This window comes from Knufia obscura, assembly GCF_036327395.1.
Source record: "Knufia obscura strain CCFEE 5817 isolate CBS 148926 chromosome Unknown scaffold_2, whole genome shotgun sequence".
NCBI lineage: Eukaryota > Fungi > Ascomycota > Eurotiomycetes > Chaetothyriales > Trichomeriaceae > Knufia > Knufia obscura.
Window position 1 is genome coordinate 2,542,114 of NW_027042688.1, and position 20,617 is coordinate 2,562,730.

Consider the following 20,617-nt stretch of genomic DNA (forward strand, 5'->3'; position numbering starts at 1 on the left):
TTTCTAGGAAATTGTGATATCTGCAATGGCTGGAGCGCTCTGGAGCGCCTGGGGAACGAGTTCGAGAGGCATAGGAGAATGCACCTTTCTCTGGGTCACTTCACATTAAGATCGATAGCAAGCGCTTGGGCTGAGCAGGCGAAGTCGTGGATCGTCGGAGGACGCGTAAAGAGCCTGTGATATAAATGTGACCTTTCAGCATCAATAATGTACACACATGTCGACGTGATTATTGATCTCTAGAATTACTTGTAGCTGGAGCGCGCAGGCACAGGCCTTAAGTGCCTGAGGCATATCGGCCGACTTTCCAAAGCGGTAGTCCTGCTTGCCGAAATCCCACATCCTTGGCGCCTCCGACTGCGAACATCAACGATCTCGAACTTTTACAATCTGTATCTGATCACCATATTCAAGACTCCCACAACTTCGTCCACACAAGCCAAAATGACGAAGCGAACCAAGAGTGCGTCCAGCATCTTCCCTCGAGCGTTTCAGGAATAGTACTGACAGGCTCTGCAGAGGTCGGCGTGACCGGTAAATATGGCACAAGGTATGCGACAACCACGATTCCCATTCCATCGAGCCGACCGCAACACCGCGACCCTATCACCGGACTCATGTAGGGTGTCATGCTAAGACTGGACCTACAGATACGGTGCATCCCTCCGAAAGCAGGTGAAGAAGATGGAGATCACACAGCACGCCCGATACATCTGCACATTCTGCGGCAAGAACACAGTCAAGAGACACTCTGTCGGCATCTGGAACTGCAAAGGATGCGGCAAGACCGTTGCTGGTGGTGCATGGACCGTCTCGTAAGTGAACATCATCATTGCAAGAGCAGGAAATATCTTCCCAGGGCGAATCGAAGACTGACATATTCGACCTGCTCAGAACCCCAGCCGCTGCTGCGACACGATCGACGATCCGACGTCTGAGAGAAATTGCTGAGGTGTAGATGAAGTTGTTGTGAATGGGGATGGGAGTTGCGTTTTTCTACATGATGATATACCACGAATTCATCTCAGCCGACGAAACATCACATTTCGTCCTAATGTTCACGTCTAGCCACGACGGAGCATGCTGAACGACCGAATTGCCGGCATAGATACCTCAATTCAATGACGAATCAAAGAGCGAAATCGAGTTGAACCAAGCCCGAGGACGTTCGAGTACCCTGATCTTCCCTTTCCTTCGTTGTCTCTCTGGAACACCTTGCGATATTAAGCAATCGAGCCTCAGTCTCCGCAAATGTTGTCTACAGTCTGCGCTGGTATCAATATACTGGACAAGCATGAAATGAAGTCGATCAGCGGAAGACGAGACTGCCTGTAAACCTTCGGCCTTGACCTGGTTCGAGATGACCCCAAGCGACATTTAGCGGTACATGTCTGTGTGCACACCGCTAGTTCGGCGAACCACTGCACGATTCGAGTCAGAATCGCACATGACAGGGTCAATGATTCTGCTAAGTGAAGTTCTACAAACGTGCATCATCCATATCTAAGTCACTTATCTGCTGACAGTATCAATAGGCGCAATCTGATCGGCCAATTTGGTCTGAGGACCTTCACAGGTTACCAGAGAAGCCACGAGGTCACAAGCAGGCCGATTGGACAAAGAGCGGCAAGTCCATCGTGACTTGTCCATCTCCAAGCTCTTGCCTGGTTCCTGTCTCTAAGCAGCTTAGTGGCTTGGCTTGATCCAAACCCTCGCCGCGAGTCTGGAGTTACTCTTCCATCATACTCTCACGACTCTCCCGCCGCTGAACAACTCGTTAAACTCTTCAACAATCAACCACGCCTACCACCACCACTTTTGCTCACTTTTGCGTACACCTTGCAGTGTAAAGTCTTCGTATGTCAGACACCTGCATTGTCTGCTTAGGAGACTTGAGCACCGGTATTGATGGAGTTGCAGAGCAATCCACGACCCTTGCCAAGTCTCCAACGGCAGCCGCTGAGAACGCTGAGAGCGCAGCCACTAGCCCAGCTCGAGTCCTCACCACCACCAACGACAATGTCGACAATGCAATAACAAGTCCGCCTGAGCTTATTGCTCATCTACAACCCTGTGGTCACGACCTACACAACGAATGCTTGAAACCATGGGTTGAACGTGCAAACAGTTGCCCGATATGTCGTGCAAGTTTCCATCTGGTCGAATTGACCAACTATATCGGAGGTAGATTCTCTAGGTACCATATACCAGAAAATGTCACTAATACTACTCGAATAGGCGATCTTATCTCATCATATACTGTGCAAGACAAGGCGCAGGTGGCAGATGTCGACCCTTCCATGTTCCTCGAAGTCCCGGATGAAGAAGAAGAAGCCTGCCAAGTGTGCGGCGAAGGCGATAACGAAGACATTCTGATGTACTGCGACGGCTGTGGCAAGCTATGGCACACCTACTGCGTCGATGTCGACGAGGTGCCCTACACATCATGGTTTTGCGACAACTGCGCCTCGGAGCGAGCAACAGATCCACAGCAACGAACCTCGAGACGCGGCCGTGGTCAGGTCGGTCGAAGAAGAAATAGGACAAGGGGCATGGAGAGAAGAAGGAGGGTTAACAATGCTACACATGATGATGGCTGGAATCAAGTCTGGCAGTCCGTGTGGTCAGGTCTCAGTCTGGACCTCGACTTTCCCTTTGAAGAGGACGAAAGCCCAGCAACTCTTATGAGACGCCACCGGCAAGCTGTCGAGACCAACCGTCGAGAACACGAGGCTTGGGAACGACGCATGCGAGTTGCTGAACTAGCAGGAGCTGGGAACAGTTTCCGCGAGATCGGGTCAACTATCCTCGATGACAATACTACTAGTCGACGCCATGCTGCACGAACAGCACCTCCTCAGGAGTCGGCAGAAGAGGTAGCTGCCTGGGACGCCTTTGCAGAAGCTCGAGGCGACGGTGTGCAGCCAGAACCAAGCACCACGCGGAGACGAAAGCGCAAGTCTAGGACATCCTCACCCGTCACAGCACGAGAAGTGTCTAGCTCACCTGCTCGAGAAGTGAAGAGACGCAGGACTAGTACTCCTGCTCCGCAACCACAACGTCGACCGCAGGCAGCTGTGCGCTCATCCCCATCGCGCCGCATTACTCCACAACCTCGACCAAGGACCGTACTAGATTCTGCTGCGCCTAGTTTCCTTCAGTCTCTGCTTCAAGAAGTCGAAGACTCTCCTGGACCATCGGGCCCTCCTTCACACAGACCATCACCACGCTATCCTGCAAGTCCACCGGCTGAGCAACAATCACCACGGCCTTCATCACCTGCCACATCTAATCCATCGTCACCTCGAGCGCTTTCTGCCACACCGCCACCGATGAACGGGTTCCGGCCAAGCTCACCTCCTGGTCTTTCGTCCACCATCCAACCTGTTTTCCCTCCTGCTGGCTTTTCACCTCAAAGGTCACATTCACCCGAGCCTAGGGCTAACAGTCCAGAATCACCACCGCGAGAAAATGGTCATCGAGCACTGCCTGCGCCGAATATTGCCAGACCGAAACCTCGTCGACCTCGCATACCCATCGCTGCTGCCAGTTCTTCGGCATCAAGAGCACGATCCAACGAAACCTCGCCAACCCGAGAAACAGTTACGGCCAATAAAGCTGACGTGCAGAAGCTGGTCTCCGCTGCACTAAAGCCACATTATCATGAACAGCAAATCTCGAAAGATGAATACACCAGAATCAACCGTGATGTGTCACGCATGTTGTATGAAAAGATCGGAGACTTCGAAGCACTTGATCTCGAAGGCAAAGCCAAGTGGGAGAAGGTTGCTGGCGATGAAGTGCACAAAGCAGTCACTGCTCTGAGGGCGTGACTTCTTTCTGTATCGAGGATCGAAACACTGTACGACGGCATGAATTATGATAATAGCACGGGCGTACTGGCAGGGCACATGTAAACTGTATTTTGTAGGCAGGTGTCTCGTCTCATTTTGATGACTGGAGTGGACGATGGATGATGAACTTTCTCGAATGATACCCCGAGCTCAACTCAACAACAGGATGGCTGGTGTTTGGATGAGCATTTCGAGCTACATAGCTTTTACAGCAATTGCAGAGATCGTTTGTGTGAAGATTATCCTGATGTTGCTTCCAACCTGTGACGTGGTTTCTATTAGGCATGCTTAACAGTAGTGAAGTTTAGGGCGCTCAGGGGGGGATTTTCTGGTCGCGACGTTAATACAGTTCCTTCGCACTTTCTTCATGGACCTCTCCTTTCAATCACATCTTCAAGTGCATCCATCCATCGACGATGAGTCCTTGCGATCGTCATAACAATGCAGCTGTCTTCTGCTTGTTCGAAGAAAGCACTTTCTACCACAACATTAGGCATTATCGCCAGGCATTTGCCCTTTCTAACCTCCCGTGTTCCGCCATGAATGATTCACATGTGCACTACCCGAATCCTGCTTCCGAGCAGGAGCGATGAACCCCGACATACTATGATGAAACTCAACCAGCGATTTCGCCAAATTCTTGCTGGAAGTGATTTATATTGATCCTCGTTTCTAGTGTTGTTCTTTCTCTCGTAGCTACTTTACACAGGCTGGGGAACCGCAAGAGAACAACAAAAGAATCACAGTACCACAGCTGAGGACCGCTCGATCGTGCCATAACTTCGGTCGTTCACAACTCCCCCTACTCCTTATCACATTCACAACCCCCAGCCACAATGCCCTTCGCAAAGATAGAAGGCAGACAACTGCATTACACAGACTACGCCTCATCCTCAAACTCACCTACAGCTCTGGCTATCGTCCTTGTTCACGGTCTAGGCTCTACCCAGAACTACTATGGTCCCATTCTGCCATACCTTACTGACTACCGCTGCATCACATTCGACAATTATGGCGCCGGCAGATCAAAGTACCTCAGCGATATGCACCCCGACACATCCATTGAGCAGATCGCTGATGACGTGCTTGGGTTAATGGACTACCTGAAGGTCGACAAGGCGGTGGTGGTAGGCTACTCTATGGGTGGAATGGTACCGACTACTATTGCTGCTAGCAAGAAAGGTGCTGGGAGGATCATTTCGGCAATCTGCATTGGACCTGTGCATCCTAGTCCCCAGGTTGCTGAGGTTTTTGTGCAGAGGGTGAAGACTGTGACTGAGGGTGAGTCTCCCATTTATTTATCTTCTGGAGTCGCTGGGAAAAGACCATCCATTGTTGGGCCAAGCGCAGTACTGATAAATCCCATAGGCGGAATCGAAACAATGGCCAACACGATCCCCAACGCAGCAACAGGTCCCTCCACGACCCAACTTCAAAAGTCATTTATCAGAGAAATGATCATGTCTCAAGACCCAGAAGGCTATTGCGCAAACTGCAAAGCCATTGAAGCCGCCAAATCGCCAAAGTACGATGCTGTTCAATGTCCCATCTACATCATTGCTGGCGAAGTCGATAAGAGTGCGCCGGTAAGCGGGTGCCAGTTTATCCACGATAGTTTGACTGGCGTTAGTGATAAGAAGATGGATGTCGTCAAAGGGATGGGTCACTGGTATTGTGTTGAGGATCCGGATGATATTGGTAAGAAGATTGCTGGGTGGTGCTCGAAGTTCGCTTAGGTCGGTGAGTGCGGAAGATACTGGATAACTGATATTGCAGCCTGTCTCCGCGCGGAATATCAACGTGGCCGCACAAGCAACGAGGTCAAGAACTGGCGTACTCCCCACATGCGAGATTAGATACTTATGAACGTTCCGCATATTCGTGCAACCACGTCAATATACTGACTAACGTCTCTCCAGTGATCGCTCTTTGTACGATACTGGCGTGCCCCCCAGTGACGACGTGAGCGGCCAGCTTGATATTCCGTGCGGAGCCTGTTTGGACGCTGAGAATCGCTCGTTCGGTGTTGGCGATGATACCTCTTCGATCAGATACGAGACACTTTGTGTCCTCACCTCCCAATAAAGGTACATCTACCTTCCCACCTGCTACATCTTCCTTCCCTCGTTGCCCGCATCACGCCTTGCCGCCAACGTCACTAACGTCCTCTATCTGCTCACCTTCATTCCTACTCAAACAGGCAATGCATTCCTTTCCACGAGTTCGTGTCCCAGCCACCAACCTCATTGTCTCTGAGCACTTTTCCCCAAACAGGAACTACAGTCATCGGCGGCGTGAAACACTACTGCAGCGGTGCCAAGCAGCCAGCACGCACTGCAAACGGGCGCGTCTGGAAGACGGGGGACATCAAAATGAAGTTGCAAACTCAGTCACGCGTCCCTGTCATTCAGAGTACTTAAATCAAGCCTGCCCGCTCAATTTGACCAATATACACATATACCACTATCTTTCCAAGACTACCACAAGCAAGTGAAGGTACGACTCGGGAGCACACCATACTCATATCAAAGTCTAATTATCACAGCACCAAAATGTCGTCAAAACCACGAAACACAACTCACCCTACAGAACCCTCGGGGGGGGCCCCAGCCTCAACCCCGAATGCCACCCCCACCACACCCTCCACATCCGCCTCCGCCTCCGCCAGCCCCTCACGCTTCACAACCCGCTCCTCCCGAACCTCAACCGGCACTCCCAGTACCCCATCCGCAATCAGCTCAGCAGACGTACTCCCGCCTATGCCGAAGCCCAAATACCCGAACGAAACGTGGTCAGCATGGAAGGGTTACCTCGGTGACGAGAAGCCCGATTACGAGTTCATCGAGTACAAGAAACGTGTTGTCGGGGGCGCGCCAGGTCAGAACCAAGCACCAGCACCAGTTTCAGCTCAAGCTCAGGGTCAGGCTCTGGATCGAGGAAAGACCAATGGCGACCCCCCGGGACTCGTCAAAAGCAACAGTGACCCCACCGGTCTTAGCTTCAAGGCTGCTGAGCGAGCAAAGATGCTGGCGAGGGTGAAGCAGGCAGGAAAGGCTATCTGGGCGGACCGAGGTGGCGCGAAGAAGTGACGGGGTCCGCCCGAGATGCTCCAAATTGATGTCGATGTCGGATTTGTGGGATTACATTATCGGAATGTCGGACTAGCGATGGTGTTGGGGTGTTTTTGTTCTGAAAAGCGTTCTTATTTCCTACTTTCTTGATATCACGAACGAAGACAAAAGCATCATTGGCGTCACTAATTAGCTCGTTGATTTGGGGGCTGGTTTGCATATTGAGTCATACATAATAGAAAGTACTTTCGCATGACTTTGTTCCTTGCATGTGCATTATTTGTTCTTGGAGTACGTCCAGCTCATCAATCCTTGTCAGCTAAAGTGTATTACCTCCTCCTCCATACCTATACCCGCCGTGCTAGTCGTACAAGCCACCTAATGGCGTATCACCACGCATATATTGGCTGGGACGTGTCACCCAATCTATTCCCTACACAGACTCAGCCAAGCAGACGGAAGCCACCCTGAACATCATCGTCGTGTCTAACAATGTTTGCATAAGAGTAATCGCCATCCAGCACGACTCTGTCCGGTCCAGGACGTTGGCAACCGCTGTAGGTCTCGCCGGGAGGCAACAATGGAAAACTCTGATAGGGAGGCCTTCCCCTTAACAGTATACCGCCACGATTCTCAAACTCATGTGGGTACTCGCCGTCACCGATCCAGGTGTCGTGACGAAGGTGAACCAATGCAACGCCGAAGGTATGCAGCTCATGCCTGCTAAAGCTGGGCGGCAAAGTCGAGACACTGAGTTGAGTTTCCTTGTAGGAGACGACAGCTTGTGGCTGGTAAGTATCGTGTGTGTCGTCGATCTCGATAACTTCCGTCTCCTTGATCTGAACGTCGGAGTACTTCAACCTCTTCGGATGCAGGGCTTCCCCGTAGTAACTGCTGTCACTGTCATAGTCGAAGTAGGTCCTCTTCTTGCTTACAGTGGTTGCGTGCGGTTCCCGTATCGACTGCAAGGAATATACTTGAGCAGACGTACTGGGGTACTCCTGAGATGCCGCGAATGGATTCTTGACCGTCGACGGCTTGTGAAAATGTGCAGCGGCACAATGGGGTACGCCGCAACATGTCTTTGTGCTCGCAATTTGGACAATCGCAGTACTTGGCTGTATGCCCTGAGCCGCGGGGGCGGTATGTGCACTGAGGTGTACTTTCACTTGAGGGCCAACTGCAACAGAGGCTTGGGCAGCTTGGACAGGTGCACTTTGAGGAGTAATCTGCCCTTGTGGGAGTTTTGTAGCCAGAGTGGTGACATTGCTCTGTATGAAGGGGTTCTGCGTGCCTTGAGCTGTTTCGACAGCTGCATCTTGAGTTGCCGTAGGCTGCTGCAACGCTGTACTAGTCGAACAGATAACTTTGGCTTCGACCGTGGGCTGCTTCGTTGTCTGGAATACGCCGCTGGGTGTGTTTTGTGGCGCTTTCAGCTGTACGGACGTCGTTGTAACGGCAGTTGTGACTTTGGTTGGTACATTCTGCTCCTCCTGAGGCTTGCTTATTGAAGTTGAGGCAGCTTTATCGTGGCCGGCTTCGCTCACAGATGCAGACAATGGGGTCCGCTTCCAGGTTGTTGCACTGACGATGGTATCAGAAACAATTCGTGGTATGAAAGCAAAGGAGACGCTGGGTCCCGCTGCTTTCGCTCTGGTTGCAAAAGGTGACCAGCTCGATGACTTGTTCTCCACATCTACTGGCACGGAGCCGTTGCCCTTCTCTTCGTGCTGAACTGCATACTGCGTGAAAGCCTTGGTTGTTTGGATATCCTGCGGTTGGACTGCGGGCTGTTGAACCTCCTGCAATGTTTGTGGTTGGCATTTTTCCGACGTACATTTTTTTGAGACATCGAGCAGCTTCTGGGCGAACGACAGTATGTGTAGCATGGACGTCTCGAAAAAGGTCAAGCGTTCAGTATCGATGTAATTGATCGAACCTGCACCCTGCAGCAGTCGATGGCTCTTTGGGCGAAGCCTTTGATAATAGCTCTTTTGCACCCGACCTTGCAGCACTGTTTGTTTCTGGCCGTTGCCGTCGTTGCGGCGTGGCGAGATCCTGCCTAACATCACTTTCTGTTAGCATAAAGATGTATGAGAACTCACGTGAAGAACAGCATAGATGGTCTTGCCGTGTAAAGATATCTCGCAGCTTTGCCAGAAGCCACGTGTTGAACAGCAAGGTGGGCAGGCGAAAGTCAAACCCAAAGCTGAAACTGAAGGTGAAGGATTTTGTTACCTCTGGACGGAAGGCACGCGCTAGGTGCACGTCAAGCGGAGTGGGAAGAGGCAGGAGCACCTCAGGATTATTTCCGATCTCCTCCATCGCTCCTGCCATATCTCGAAAATGTGCCTGCAGCTTATTGGAGCAACGCTGAGTGCAACACATGGTATCACAAGTACCCATGATCGGCCGAAGGCCATTAGGAATGTTCCGCGATGGCAGGCTGCCGTAGACAGTAAATGTAGACAGACTCGATTGTTTGCTCATCACCATCACTGTCATGTCAAGCGAGAATGTGATCCAAAAGCACCTTGTATTGCTCATGGATGTTCACCAATAACGGCAAAATTCAAAAATCATGCTCAGGCATGCTTGGCATGTGTTGGCAAGTCTCCATGGCTGCTTAACCATAAGTCCACCAAGGTCTCACTTTTCTACCACTCTCTTCAGAGTCATCTTCACCGCTGCTCGCTTGCTGTTCTGATCACCTTGTAGATTGTCCTCCAGCACTCTTTGTCGTGCTTCAACAGCCTCCAAACTCATGTTCCAATCCTCAGCGCCACCCAGAATCGCCATGATGGCTTCATTTCTCGCTCCAATGAACTCCACCACTCGATCTTCACCCATCGCATCTCGCAGGCCAGGCAGTTGGTCTCGCACAGTCTCGAGCCTGCGAAATCGACCAGCAGCAATCTCCTTGACCTGCGCAGGATCCAGATAAACAGGAATCCCTGGTGCAATGATCATCTCAAAGAAGCTGTTTCCGGCATTTGGATGAGGTGGCGGGGGTGTGCGGTAGAAAAGATCGTGCCAGATGTCCATGAGCCCATCAAAGCCAGGGAAGTTGAATATGAGACCGTACCGAGCACAATCGATGAGGTGAGCGACAACGATAGCCGCCATACGCGTGTGAACATCTGCGCTTGGAGGAAGTCCCTCAAAAAAGTGGTTTCGATGCAGTGCATTTTCTGGCGTAAATACTATGTTCGGCCACAGATGGCAGGAACACCGTGGCCATGCTTCCTGGATCTTGCGCTCCGTTGGCGTGAGAAATCTCGATTTGTTCTTAGATAGCTCTTTCATCTGAAGAGGCTTGCGATCGATAGGACAAGGTGTTTGCTCCCCTGGATTGGCGAGAAGCCATGTTTCCAGGCAAGATCGGTGAAAACTCCAGTCGCAAGCCAGATGCGTAAGTGTGCGGTGGTACGGCATGATCTTCTCCTTGCAGATAGGACATTTGGTCTCTTCTCTGAATGGCGAGCCGAGGGTCTTGCGCAGGTCCTCGAAGAGACCATGAGGACGATTGTTGAACCTAGTCTTCGGCTGAACGAGAAGATCGTCTTCGGGGTCATCTTCGGGGTCTCGATCCATGTTGTGGGAGTGATGGTCATGGTGGTCATCATCGTCCTCTCCATCACTTTCGTCATCACCCTCCTCTCTGCTGCCCTCGGGTGCGTCTCCAGCAACGGAATTGTTGGGATCGTGCTCATCAGCTTGTTCTGTCGTCGTTTCGAGAACCCGGTCTTCAGAGTACTCTGAGGCCGAGTCTGTGTCTGCAATGATTGGTTCCTGCTCCTTCCCAAGCTTGGTATTGTCCTTGCTGTTAACACTCTTTGACTGTTCAGGCGTCTGTTCACGGACGACTTGAGATGCTGTCGTCTCGGGCTCAGCTCTCGTGGAAAGTTGTTGATCCATCTTGTAGAACGATAGATCGGATTCTTATGGCGAATGAGAACGACTGTGGATGCAACGACAAGAACAAATAATTAAATATTACTTACGATCTGATCTGTTTGTAGCTCTGTGATACAGCAGTATCGATAATGGCTAGAATGTGCTACAACAGGTAAGTGTTGGAAATCCAGAGATTTTCACTACGCATTTCGTCTCTGACACTTTCATTCTTCCAGTGCCTGCCATGTCTGATAGACCTTGCACTTTGGCACAATCGAAAGGCAAGCGCGTCGGGCGGATGAGTCTCAGACGCAGAAGGTGCCATGATGTTGCACGTTAGGTCCATCACGTTGATGAGTAACGACCTGAAGTATGAGGATGAGGAAGGCGCGCCGGTGAAGGATGAAGTGTGAAGTGAAGCTGGACTGGACTGCACTAAGGACGTGTAGGAGTGCCGGAATGTGAAACACGTTATACTGCTATACACATGTTTCTGCTTGTCCGTAGTAAGTCTATGATGACGTGACCATACTAGTATATCGTGCAATCTCCCTCCCCTAGCTCCTAAATCCGAGATCGATGAGCGCAACGATGGCAATGATGCTTCGCAAATATGATGCAAATGCAAAGACGTAAATATCAAAGGTAGGTCCCCCACCGAGAACAAAGTCCCTACACACCTTCATCTCATTCCAATTCAAACAACATGGCACGCGTCTTCATAACCGGCTCCTCCGACGGCCTCGGCGCCCGCGCCGCCAACGCCCTGATCAGCCGCGGCCACAAAGTCACTGTCCACGGCCGCAACGCCCAACGGGCCAGCGACGCTCAAAAAGCCTGTCCGGGTGCCGAAGATGCGATCATCGCAGACCTATCAAGCACAGAAGCAACCAAGAGCCTCGCCAAGGAACTCAACGATAAAGGTCCCTGGGACGCCATAATCCACAATGCAGGTGTGATGCATATCCCTTCTAGCTCGAAAGGGCCGGAGGGCCTTCCGACCTTGTTCGCGACGAACACGTTAGCTCCGTATATGCTTGCTTGCTTGGTGAAGCCGCCGAAGAGGCTGGTGTTCCTATCCAGTCAATTGCATCAAGGCGGTGATTCGAGTCTGAGGAACATCCAGAGCTGCGGATACGGTGACTCGAAGCTGCACAACACGATGATGGCATTCGCGTTTGCCCGGAAGTTGCCTAATATCGAGGTGTCGTCTCTGGATCCAGGCTGGGTCCAAACTAAGATGGGTGGTGCCGGTGCAAGTGACGATATCAATGCCGCCGTTGACACATATGTAATGCTTGCAGAGGGTGGAGTCCAAAGTGGGAAACATTGGTATCACTGTAAGGAGAGGAGTTACCAGAAGGATGCGGGTAGTGAAGAGAAGCAGGAGAAACTGCTGAAGGAGTTGGAGGGCATATCGGGCGTCAGCCTGCCGAAAGAATCGGCTATATAAGTTAGAATTCAACCTGAATACATAGAGAGCACAGCTAGTATTGGACAATTGTTCAGGACTATACGACAGGTCTACCCGAACCATGATCCTTCCAGTCTTGATACGCAACATAAGCCTGGAAAATAGCCACCCCGAGAGACAAGAAGCCCAAGAGGACCGCAACCAGAACACCGATAAGTGTTGCCATCATGATATGTCGAGCTCCGCTTTTCCTCTGCAACCACTCTTCCAGGAAACCTCGCGGCGTGGGACTTTCTAACTCGTCACGCAAGGCCATCAGTCGCGCACCGAAGTGCCGAGATTCAACATGATGCTCGTCTTCTTCCCGGATCGTGCTGAAATCAAATAAAAGGCATTCGGGATCGAAATCTTTCAGATCAACAAGATTTCGGAGGATGTCTCGAGACTTGGTATCATCATGCGGAAAGAGTACCTCTTGTATGGAGACGAGAGTTTCCAGAGCCAACGATCTGGGTATGGCACCCCTAGAAGAAGTCAGTCTTATTGACTATTTAGTAGTAGATTTATTAGTGACTAACCTTCTTAGCTGGTCCGACACCGTCATATCCATAGGTAGGCCCTTGGTCAATTTCAGATGCTCTTTCAGAAAAGCCGCATGATGGAAAATTGAAACTGTGCCACTCTTGCGATCGAGCTCCAGATGCTTGCGCAGGTCGTCGGTTGGTTCGAACGACAGTCTTGCTCTTTTGACAAGACGTTGGGCTGTTATTGCTGAGATTGTATCGTCGTCAGCGGCCTGCATCTGGTCCCAGGTCTGGGGGTTTGTGCCCGGAAAAGAGGACTCGATGAATTGTGCTAGGCTGTGACCATGCACCCATCCTGACTGATACCCGCCAGATTCTAGGATCCCTGGAGAGAAACCGTGGGTTCGGCTGTTCATCATGATCATGACTCTAACCGCGATGTCAAGCGCACGCTCCTGGTCGCTAGTTGATGAGCCTGAGTTTCCGGCTTGAATGTTGAAGCAGGCTCGTACGACCTCTTGCCTTGGACGGTCCGGCATAGATTTCAGAGCACATATGAGCCTGAGGACTTCATCATGCGTGTCGAGAGCAGGCTGCCCTTGTGCAGGGTTCACTAAGTACGTCTCTGTAAGTCCCTTGTAGAAGCGCAAATGTCGACCAAGTCGTGCTTCAAGCTGGTCAGTGCAATTCTGCTTCATGCAAGTCTGATGGTCGCCAGCTCCCTTTGTACAAGGGTGAATATCCCAGAGACATGCCCATAGGCGAAAGGCGTGGTCGTTCGGAAACGATCTTAGGGGCCTGCGTGAGATCTGCATGACAGAATGATCACCGCAATGGTTTACTATAAGTCGTGAACGGATTCAGGTGTCTGTTAGATCACATAGGTCGAGAGAACTGGCGAATGAGCGACAGACGATCCATCGTGGTTTTGGATTCAGCAGCCTTCCTGTCCTTGCCATATCGACACAATTTGACCTGCAAATCGAGGCGCTGTACAAGGCGGACTTGTTCTGCCAGTTCGACCTCCAGTACCGGTAAAGAGGGCCATCTGCTATTCACCTGCAGCCAAGAAGCGTTACAGATGCTGATTCGTGTATTATCGTAGTCTGTAGCGACAAACGAAGGCTATGCACGCCCCTAAGCCTCGATTCTGCATGCTTCTCAAGCCACCGTAACATCATTCGGTCGCCTGTAAGTCACTTTGCTTGTCGGAAACCCTGCGTTAGGCACAAACCTATCACTAAGTGTCCACATCGAATGGTTTATGAATCTTGCCTTCCCAAGCCTGCATGAAGGCAAAACATGCCCGAGGCCTTCCTTTTGCTGCGCAGCCACGATTGAATGGTCCGACTGGCTGTCCGGCATGAACGATCCTGCGCGCCATGAATTGGATCAAGAGCTCGTCTGAGAACAACTATCGACACCTGAAGCTGGCCTGCGTATACTCGACCTTTCTCGTCGCGATCATGATTCAGTGCGAGTTGTAGATGAAGCGGTAGTCCTCTAACATGTCCTCGACGTACACCAGATCAGGAACTATTACCATCGACAAAAGCCGTCCTATGTCTATTCACCTTCGCGAGGTGTTCTCGAGGAGACAGGGACGAAAGTCGAGTAGGCAAAAGAGCGAACTTCGGGAAATCACGCCAACTTTTCCTGACCAAGAGCAAAGTCGTTTTGATGATTTGCGCAGGCTCATTGAAAGCGGCTTGCCACGTTACTTGCGCAAACACAAAACAAAGATCACGGTACTAAACATACAACAGTGTGGGTTTTCTGTCGCAGAAATTGCTAGACGCCTCGGAGTTCTGGTCTCGTGCAATAGCAGTGCAGTCAATACTGTGTGGCGCTACTTCGAACGGCGCGACATCGTCGACGAATTGAGACCTCAGAACACACTGCTGCCTGCTTTCGACGTATTGGTGATTGAAACCACACTATTAGCAGCAGGCTCAAGGGATGTGCAAATTTCTGCACGAGACTGGGATGCAACAAATGTCACGCAAGCTCGGTCCGCTTGTGGGATCCTCCTGCGTCGACCGAAAGAGAATGGGTTTGCCTACAGCACACTCAGTGGCCTGATAACAATCGAGCCGGAACCTGGGAAGTTTGCCCATTATGGTCTTACGACAGGCCATTTCTGCGAGGACGACGATGATTTCACACCCTTCGACGCCACAGCTGGCTGTCATGAGAAGAAAGGGGATGGAGCCGGAGCCCTGATCGACAGCGATCACCCGCCGCGTGACAGTGAAAGCGACAATTCAGATACTGATAGTGTTGCTGACAGTGATGAAGCATGTAGTACGGTACCAGAGTCACCTGAAGACTCGCACTTCGAGAACATCGCGAGCTATTATAGCTCTGATCATCCCAGTCAGTGGGCTGACTTTGGCCGCGTCAGAACGACGTCGTATCAGAGCAGTGGCAGCAACCACGACTGGGCTTTGATCGAGCTAGATTTCGACCCACGGCAGGCGAGGTTATACAACTGCGCTCCCTTGTGGACGATACCGAGGCTACCCTATCCAACGCAACTGACACAATACTTAGGATCAGAAAGCCTGGCAACAGGGAACCGGCAATCAGTGGGTGTTGCTATGACACGGCTCGGCCACGAGCCTTCGTGGGGACAATTGGAGCGAGGGACAGTCAGGGTTATGCTCGCGTCGACCATGCAATTTGTAGACGCATACAGAGTGTCTATGGAAAACACAAAAGGTGAGATTGACAGTATCAAGTCATCATCATGCCCTCCGGTAGCTACTAACAGAAGCTGCAGGTCTTGCGATCGGAGACAGCGGAGCTTGGGTTTTTGCTGCTCAAAAGGGGGAGGTCATCGGCTCCGTGATCGGTTTGGACGCCTTCCAGAAAATATTGGTTATGCCAATAGACGCGTGCCTTCAAGCAATCAAAGAAGACTTGCGTGCCACATCAGTGAAGCTCTACTATGCTGGCGACTACGGCTCCCCACCGAAGCCAGAGCCCGTTTTGTTTGAGCATGGTGGCTCTGTACAACTTGAATTGGAAACGCCAATAGGCAGCCGTGCCCGCCACACTCCCAGGTTGGCTACAACATTCAAGCGTCCTACAGAGACGGCGGTCCAGAGGTCCGGCGGCCGTCACGCGGTTCAACAGCCACCCATGTCTTCAAAGTTGATGGCCTTCACACAGCTCGACACTCGTACAGAATGTGCGGCTTACTGCAAACAGGATCCTGGTATTTGGCGCGAAGACGTAGCCATCCTTCGGCATTCGGCCCTTGAGGCACTGCACAAAAACAGATATTCGACTGCACGGAGGTTTGCCGAGCGTTGGCTTCTGCTATCTCGAGTTCAGAGGATGGAACTTGCGCCCGATTTAGCCCAACAATGGCTAGAACGTGTTGTGCATCGAACGGACAGCAAAACTGGGTTCGACCAAGACATCGATGACTTGATTGTCGTTTTGACTCATGCTGCTGAGTCACCAATGTCAACAAAAACTACTACAACAGCTACGCTAGCAAAAGAGAACATGGCTTCTGCCGTTGCCCGGTCAGCTCTTCCAAAATTGCCCAATCGCTTCCCATATTCACGGTTGCATGAGCCGAGCGAGGGCGTGCTCTCGAGTACTCCCCGTACTGTGCCACGCCACTTTTCAGGTCTCAGGACGCGTCCAGACACAAGCCATTATGCAGATACGATGACCATGGCAACCGGTATCTCTGCCGCTCCTTATGCCTACAGGGAAAATCCAGACATGAGCACGTCCTTGCACTGGGACGATGGATTCCTGGAGGACTCTACTTATGGCTCTCAATATTTGTCGGCAGCAACTTCAGAGCCTGGATTTTCAGTCACTCCGGGATCGTCGGATGCATCGAAGTCCGTTATTGCTTCGCCGGCTGCTAGCATGTCCACGCTATTATCAGATGATGCCATAATTGAGTCTATGGACCTACCGCCTCTGATTAAGAATTCAAGAGCTATTGGTCACGAGAAGGACCAATTGGGGCCGCGACCGGGATCCTTGGCTGGGTACGGCAAGTACGGGCAGAAAGACGAGCTCAACAAATCCTACTACGTCCGTAAAGGTCAACAAGCAAGGGCATTCTTCGTGCGAGGACGTGTGTTTGCGATGGTCTGGCACGAGAACTCTGGGAAGAGCGAAGGACCGAATCAATCTAAGGTCTCAAGAAAGCTTGACAAGCCATTCCACACAAACACTGTAACGACCAATGGTGTGCAGATATTCAGCCACTTACGACGGTTCGTCATAGTCAAACCAAGAAATGGCTACTGTTGGGCTATTCCGATCAATTCCTACGGTGACAGCGGGCTTGTAAACAAGCAGATGTCCACTCAGGAACAACTGGCCCACACCATTATCTACGATGACCAGAACAAACCGCAGTCTATCAAGAACGAGCCCAAACTCCTTAAGTCACCCATAGCTGTGAAGATGGCAAAGGGCGAGACATTGTCATGGACAAGCCGGCTGCACTTCGACAGACCCCAGAGCATTGACTGGAATATCAAGGTCAAGGATCTCGGCATGATCGAAGGGAAAGTCCATCTGAGAAATCTGGTCGTCTACTTCCAGTCAGAATTCAAGCAAGACGAGGACACCTCAGTGCTCGAGGAAGTGGAAGAGGAAGAATAACACGGTGACAATCAATGCACAGTAGGTTTGTGTCTGCAAATACTGCTCGACTTACATATTCGAGGTGAGCGACACGTCTTCTGTTGCTACGGGCAGCGGTCATTCTGATGTTCGGCACAGGACACTGAGATGGTGCAACGGAGTATTTTGGACGGTTATATTGTCAACAGCCGTTAACTGAGGGTCCTTGTAACAACTGGTCGGGCACAGAGGCGAACTTCATCTCTTCTTACGACAGCGGCACGATGGTTGATCTTGGCGGCAGCCTAGCAGCGGATTTTGGCTAGTCTTCGCTGTCTGTATTCGAGGAGATCGGCTGCAGAGTCTTGACATGATGTGCATAGTACGCCGTGCAGAAGCGGACAGAGCGGTTCGAAGATGTCCCTGGACTACCAGTGGTCCGATGGACACAGACCACATGACTCTATAGACGAGTTTGAGCAGTTGAATGCATCTGAAAATTATATCTTGCCAAGTTAATTCGCGCCTTGAATGCTGCTGCTGCTGCTGCTGCTATGCATTTTCTGTGCGCTCGCTGTGATCTAAGTGGTATACGAAGCTCAAGCCAAGCATTGCAACTAACCCTGCGCATCAACAAACACCTCCGTATCGCTCGTCTCTGTATCCGTCCGCTTGATCGGTATCCCGCTACCCTGGGATGTCGGATTCAACGGCTGCTGCATACTCATGCTACCCATCTTATCGTTCAAATGCTGGTCTTCGTCCATTAGGCTCGTCTGTCTTGGTGGGTTTCCGGCTGGGACTCCTATTGTTGTCGCTTCGTGGATAGGCACTTGCTTTGGGTTTGAGGTCGGATGCAGAGGGTTGCCTGCTATTGGGTCTGCGCTCGTCTGCTGCATTGAAGGAGGTATCGATCGTGGCTGTGACGGTGCGGGACCTGACGACGGTGGCTGCGAGGTCGTAGACATTGGTGGCTGAGGCTGTGATGCTGCAGAGCTCGATGAGTGAGGTTGAGCGGCGAAATCGATGAGATTGTCATTTTGTGGTTGCTCCTTGATCGATGGAGCCTTCTTGGCTGGTGCCGGCGCTGGCTCTGATCCTGGCGCAGATTGCTGCTGTGGTGTCTGCCGTTGTGGTGCCTTCTGTTGACCAGGTTTCTGTCCAGGCAATATCGGTGCTATCGAAAGTATTTGCTGGACGATCTGGTCCGGCTTTGCATGCGGGTCACTTCTTTGGTCAGCTTTGTTTCTTAGGCAAGTTGTGCACAACTCACATATCAGCATCAATGATCCATTCTAAGTCTTCCTCCCCTTCATCCTTGCCGCCCGGCCTGGCATCGACCCGTCTGAACAGCTTCGGCTGCCACTCGATGCCTTGCTCTTGCCTTTCATGTGCTTCCTGTCTCTGTCTGTCTTCGATCTTTGCTTTCTCCTCAGTCGCCACAGTGTGATCAGCAACGTGTACGGCCTTGCAGACCTCTCGCCACAGTTTCTGCGATTCGCGTTCTCCTTGCTCCTCGAGCGGTCGTGCTTTTGGTGGGGTGTGCTTGGCATGACTTGCATCGAAAAGGGGTATCTTTTTGCCTGTCTTCAGGTCTTTGGCAAACATCTCGCCGGTCCATGTTCCCGAAAGCTCGTAGTAATTCTCGCCGGTCTTGTCGTTCTTGATGTAGCCGCCGATTGCGTTGTAGCCACCCGAAACCCAACCTTTGACCTTGAACTCGATATCAGCAGAGAGGTTGTTCTCGGGACATCGGACATAGGAATGATCACCAAGTTCGTACTTCATCTTGCCAAAAAGGATGCCACGGGCGTACATGTTGGGTTGTGTGAGGGTACTACGTGATGTCAGTGCCGTCTATTCCGGTGCTGGTGTATACTCACTATTTCTCTCCACCCTTGCTCTTGCCGCGGTTCGTAAACCGCAAGTATGAGATGCCTTCCATCAAGCTGGCTGCTGAGTTGCCGAGGAATTTACTCCGTGGTCTTAAAGTGCCATCTACCCTAATGTGATGCTCGGGTGCCATGAAGAAGTAGGAGGACTTCGGTGGATGATGTGAGGTCTGTTCAGATATGTAATATCCTTTCGTGTTGTCTGGGTAGTCCCACCAGGCTGTGAATGTCTCGCCCAGGATCGGGTTGAGCGGCTTCTTGACTCCTCTATGCCGGATCAGTATTACTTCCTCCATACAAGGCAACCAGAACCTACGGTGGTTTGATGTGCCACCCACTGAGGTAGAACTTGACCACAGACAGGAAGCGTTCTAGAGGATCGTCGATGGTGGGGATGGGCAGCAGGCCCTCAGGGTGTGCCATAAAGCTGGTGTTTTTAGTTCCGTTCATCCTCCAATGTGATTCCAACGTACTTCGTTATCCTTTCAAGCATCGATCTCTCCTCGAGGATGAAGGTAGGGAGGGTTATCCGGGACAGGTCGGCGCCCGGGCGCAGCTGGGAGATAATATGTGAGAGCACTGTGCTCGTCAGTCTCTCGTGGGTCGGACTATTCCATCTCTGAGTCCCATACCATTATTCTGATCTGGCTCAACGACCGTAGTATCCTCATCGTCTCGTTGTTCCTCTGTTGAAGATCGACCTTTCCATTTTGTTAGTGCCTCTTTGATCTTCATGGTGGGCGGAATGTTGTACTCTTGAGAGACTCGCTGCGATGCCGCAGATGGCCTGTGATGGAGTGCTTCATGGCTGAAGCCTGACTGAAATGTCACTTGGCGAGACAAAGGCAGGAGCGGATTCCTGAATCAAGGTGGGCTGTCACTGCCGTTTTCTTGTTGCTTCTGGAGAGGTGGACAGAGTCTAGTGGGGGAGGGTCTAGGGAGGCTCGCGAGATGAGAGCTTGGTATGGTTCAGCAAGGCATCCGCCATTCACATGAAATAGTCCTATAGGTATCGCGGGTTTCCATGCGCTGTAAACGAAGCACAGTCAGGCATGATGCGAAAAGCAGCTGGACCTTTGCTGTGGGGTGTCAGGGCACGACGTCATCTGCCAGGTAAAGGATCGTGACCCTCGTCCGCGTATTACAATGCCCAGACCGTCCATGGGGGACGCGGCATTCGGTTTCCAAAGTACCTTACCTCCCTTTGATCCGTATGTCGCCTTTTCGAGTAGACATGTGCATTGACTGGTCTGCCTCTCCACGTGCGGCAAGACTATCAAGGTTGAGGTGTTCGTTCAGCTGAGATTCGGCTTCCGCCAACATCCGAGAATTTATTCTTAGCATTAGGTTTAAGTTGGCA

At 51.5% G+C, this 20,617-nt stretch overlaps 11 protein-coding genes across 11 annotated transcripts; 6 read left to right on the forward strand and 5 right to left on the reverse strand.

The window, feature by feature from the left end:
* Positions 1-444: 444 nt before the first annotated feature.
* On the forward strand, positions 445-819 carry RPL43 (60S ribosomal protein L43; the record flags this gene model as incomplete). The annotated part of the gene is made up of 3 exons (XM_064871222.1): positions 445-463; positions 520-550; positions 651-819. The coding sequence occupies 3 exons, from the start codon at positions 445-447 to the stop codon at positions 817-819; spliced, it is 219 nt and encodes a 72-aa protein (XP_064733675.1).
* A 1,040-nt stretch (positions 820-1,859) lies between these two features.
* PMZ80_002791 (uncharacterized protein) lies at positions 1,860-3,833 on the forward strand (the record flags this gene model as incomplete). The annotated part of the gene is made up of 2 exons (XM_064871223.1): positions 1,860-2,184; positions 2,239-3,833. The coding sequence occupies 2 exons, from the start codon at positions 1,860-1,862 to the stop codon at positions 3,831-3,833; spliced, it is 1,920 nt and encodes a 639-aa protein (XP_064733676.1).
* An 857-nt stretch (positions 3,834-4,690) lies between these two features.
* On the forward strand, positions 4,691-5,590 carry PMZ80_002792 (uncharacterized protein; the record flags this gene model as incomplete). Its single annotated transcript, XM_064871224.1, has 2 exons — positions 4,691-5,135; positions 5,223-5,590. The coding sequence occupies 2 exons, from the start codon at positions 4,691-4,693 to the stop codon at positions 5,588-5,590; spliced, it is 813 nt and encodes a 270-aa protein (XP_064733677.1).
* Positions 5,591-6,406: 816 nt separating this feature from the next.
* Positions 6,407-6,943, forward strand: PMZ80_002793 (uncharacterized protein; the record flags this gene model as incomplete). The annotated part of the gene is made up of 1 exon (XM_064871225.1): positions 6,407-6,943. The coding sequence occupies one exon, from the start codon at positions 6,407-6,409 to the stop codon at positions 6,941-6,943; it is 537 nt and encodes a 178-aa protein (XP_064733678.1).
* Positions 6,944-7,368: 425 nt separating this feature from the next.
* Positions 7,369-8,994, reverse strand: PMZ80_002794 (uncharacterized protein; the record flags this gene model as incomplete). The annotated part of the gene is made up of 1 exon (XM_064871226.1): positions 7,369-8,994. One exon carries the CDS (start codon positions 8,992-8,994, stop codon positions 7,369-7,371), a length of 1,626 nt encoding a protein of 541 aa, XP_064733679.1.
* A 580-nt stretch (positions 8,995-9,574) lies between these two features.
* Positions 9,575-10,843, reverse strand: PMZ80_002795 (uncharacterized protein; the record flags this gene model as incomplete). Its single annotated transcript, XM_064871227.1, has 1 exon — positions 9,575-10,843. One exon carries the CDS (start codon positions 10,841-10,843, stop codon positions 9,575-9,577), a length of 1,269 nt encoding a protein of 422 aa, XP_064733680.1.
* A 685-nt stretch (positions 10,844-11,528) lies between these two features.
* PMZ80_002796 (uncharacterized protein) lies at positions 11,529-12,275 on the forward strand (the record flags this gene model as incomplete). The annotated part of the gene is made up of 1 exon (XM_064871228.1): positions 11,529-12,275. One exon carries the CDS (start codon positions 11,529-11,531, stop codon positions 12,273-12,275), a length of 747 nt encoding a protein of 248 aa, XP_064733681.1.
* A 58-nt stretch (positions 12,276-12,333) lies between these two features.
* On the reverse strand, positions 12,334-13,458 carry PMZ80_002797 (uncharacterized protein; the record flags this gene model as incomplete). Its single annotated transcript, XM_064871229.1, has 2 exons — positions 12,334-12,760; positions 12,815-13,458. The coding sequence occupies 2 exons, from the start codon at positions 13,456-13,458 to the stop codon at positions 12,334-12,336; spliced, it is 1,071 nt and encodes a 356-aa protein (XP_064733682.1).
* Positions 13,459-14,322: 864 nt separating this feature from the next.
* On the forward strand, positions 14,323-17,404 carry PMZ80_002798 (uncharacterized protein; the record flags this gene model as incomplete). The annotated part of the gene is made up of 2 exons (XM_064871230.1): positions 14,323-15,481; positions 15,543-17,404. The coding sequence occupies 2 exons, from the start codon at positions 14,323-14,325 to the stop codon at positions 17,402-17,404; spliced, it is 3,021 nt and encodes a 1,006-aa protein (XP_064733683.1).
* Positions 17,405-17,982: 578 nt separating this feature from the next.
* On the reverse strand, positions 17,983-19,183 carry OSH6_1 (Oxysterol-binding protein OBPa; the record flags this gene model as incomplete). Its single annotated transcript, XM_064871231.1, has 2 exons — positions 17,983-18,592; positions 18,639-19,183. 2 exons carry the CDS (start codon positions 19,181-19,183, stop codon positions 17,983-17,985), a joined length of 1,155 nt encoding a protein of 384 aa, XP_064733684.1.
* Positions 19,184-19,247: 64 nt separating this feature from the next.
* OSH6_2 (Oxysterol-binding protein OBPa) lies at positions 19,248-19,992 on the reverse strand (the record flags this gene model as incomplete). The annotated part of the gene is made up of 4 exons (XM_064871232.1): positions 19,248-19,524; positions 19,574-19,684; positions 19,731-19,836; positions 19,890-19,992. 4 exons carry the CDS (start codon positions 19,990-19,992, stop codon positions 19,248-19,250), a joined length of 597 nt encoding a protein of 198 aa, XP_064733685.1.
* Positions 19,993-20,617: the final 625 nt, after the last annotated feature.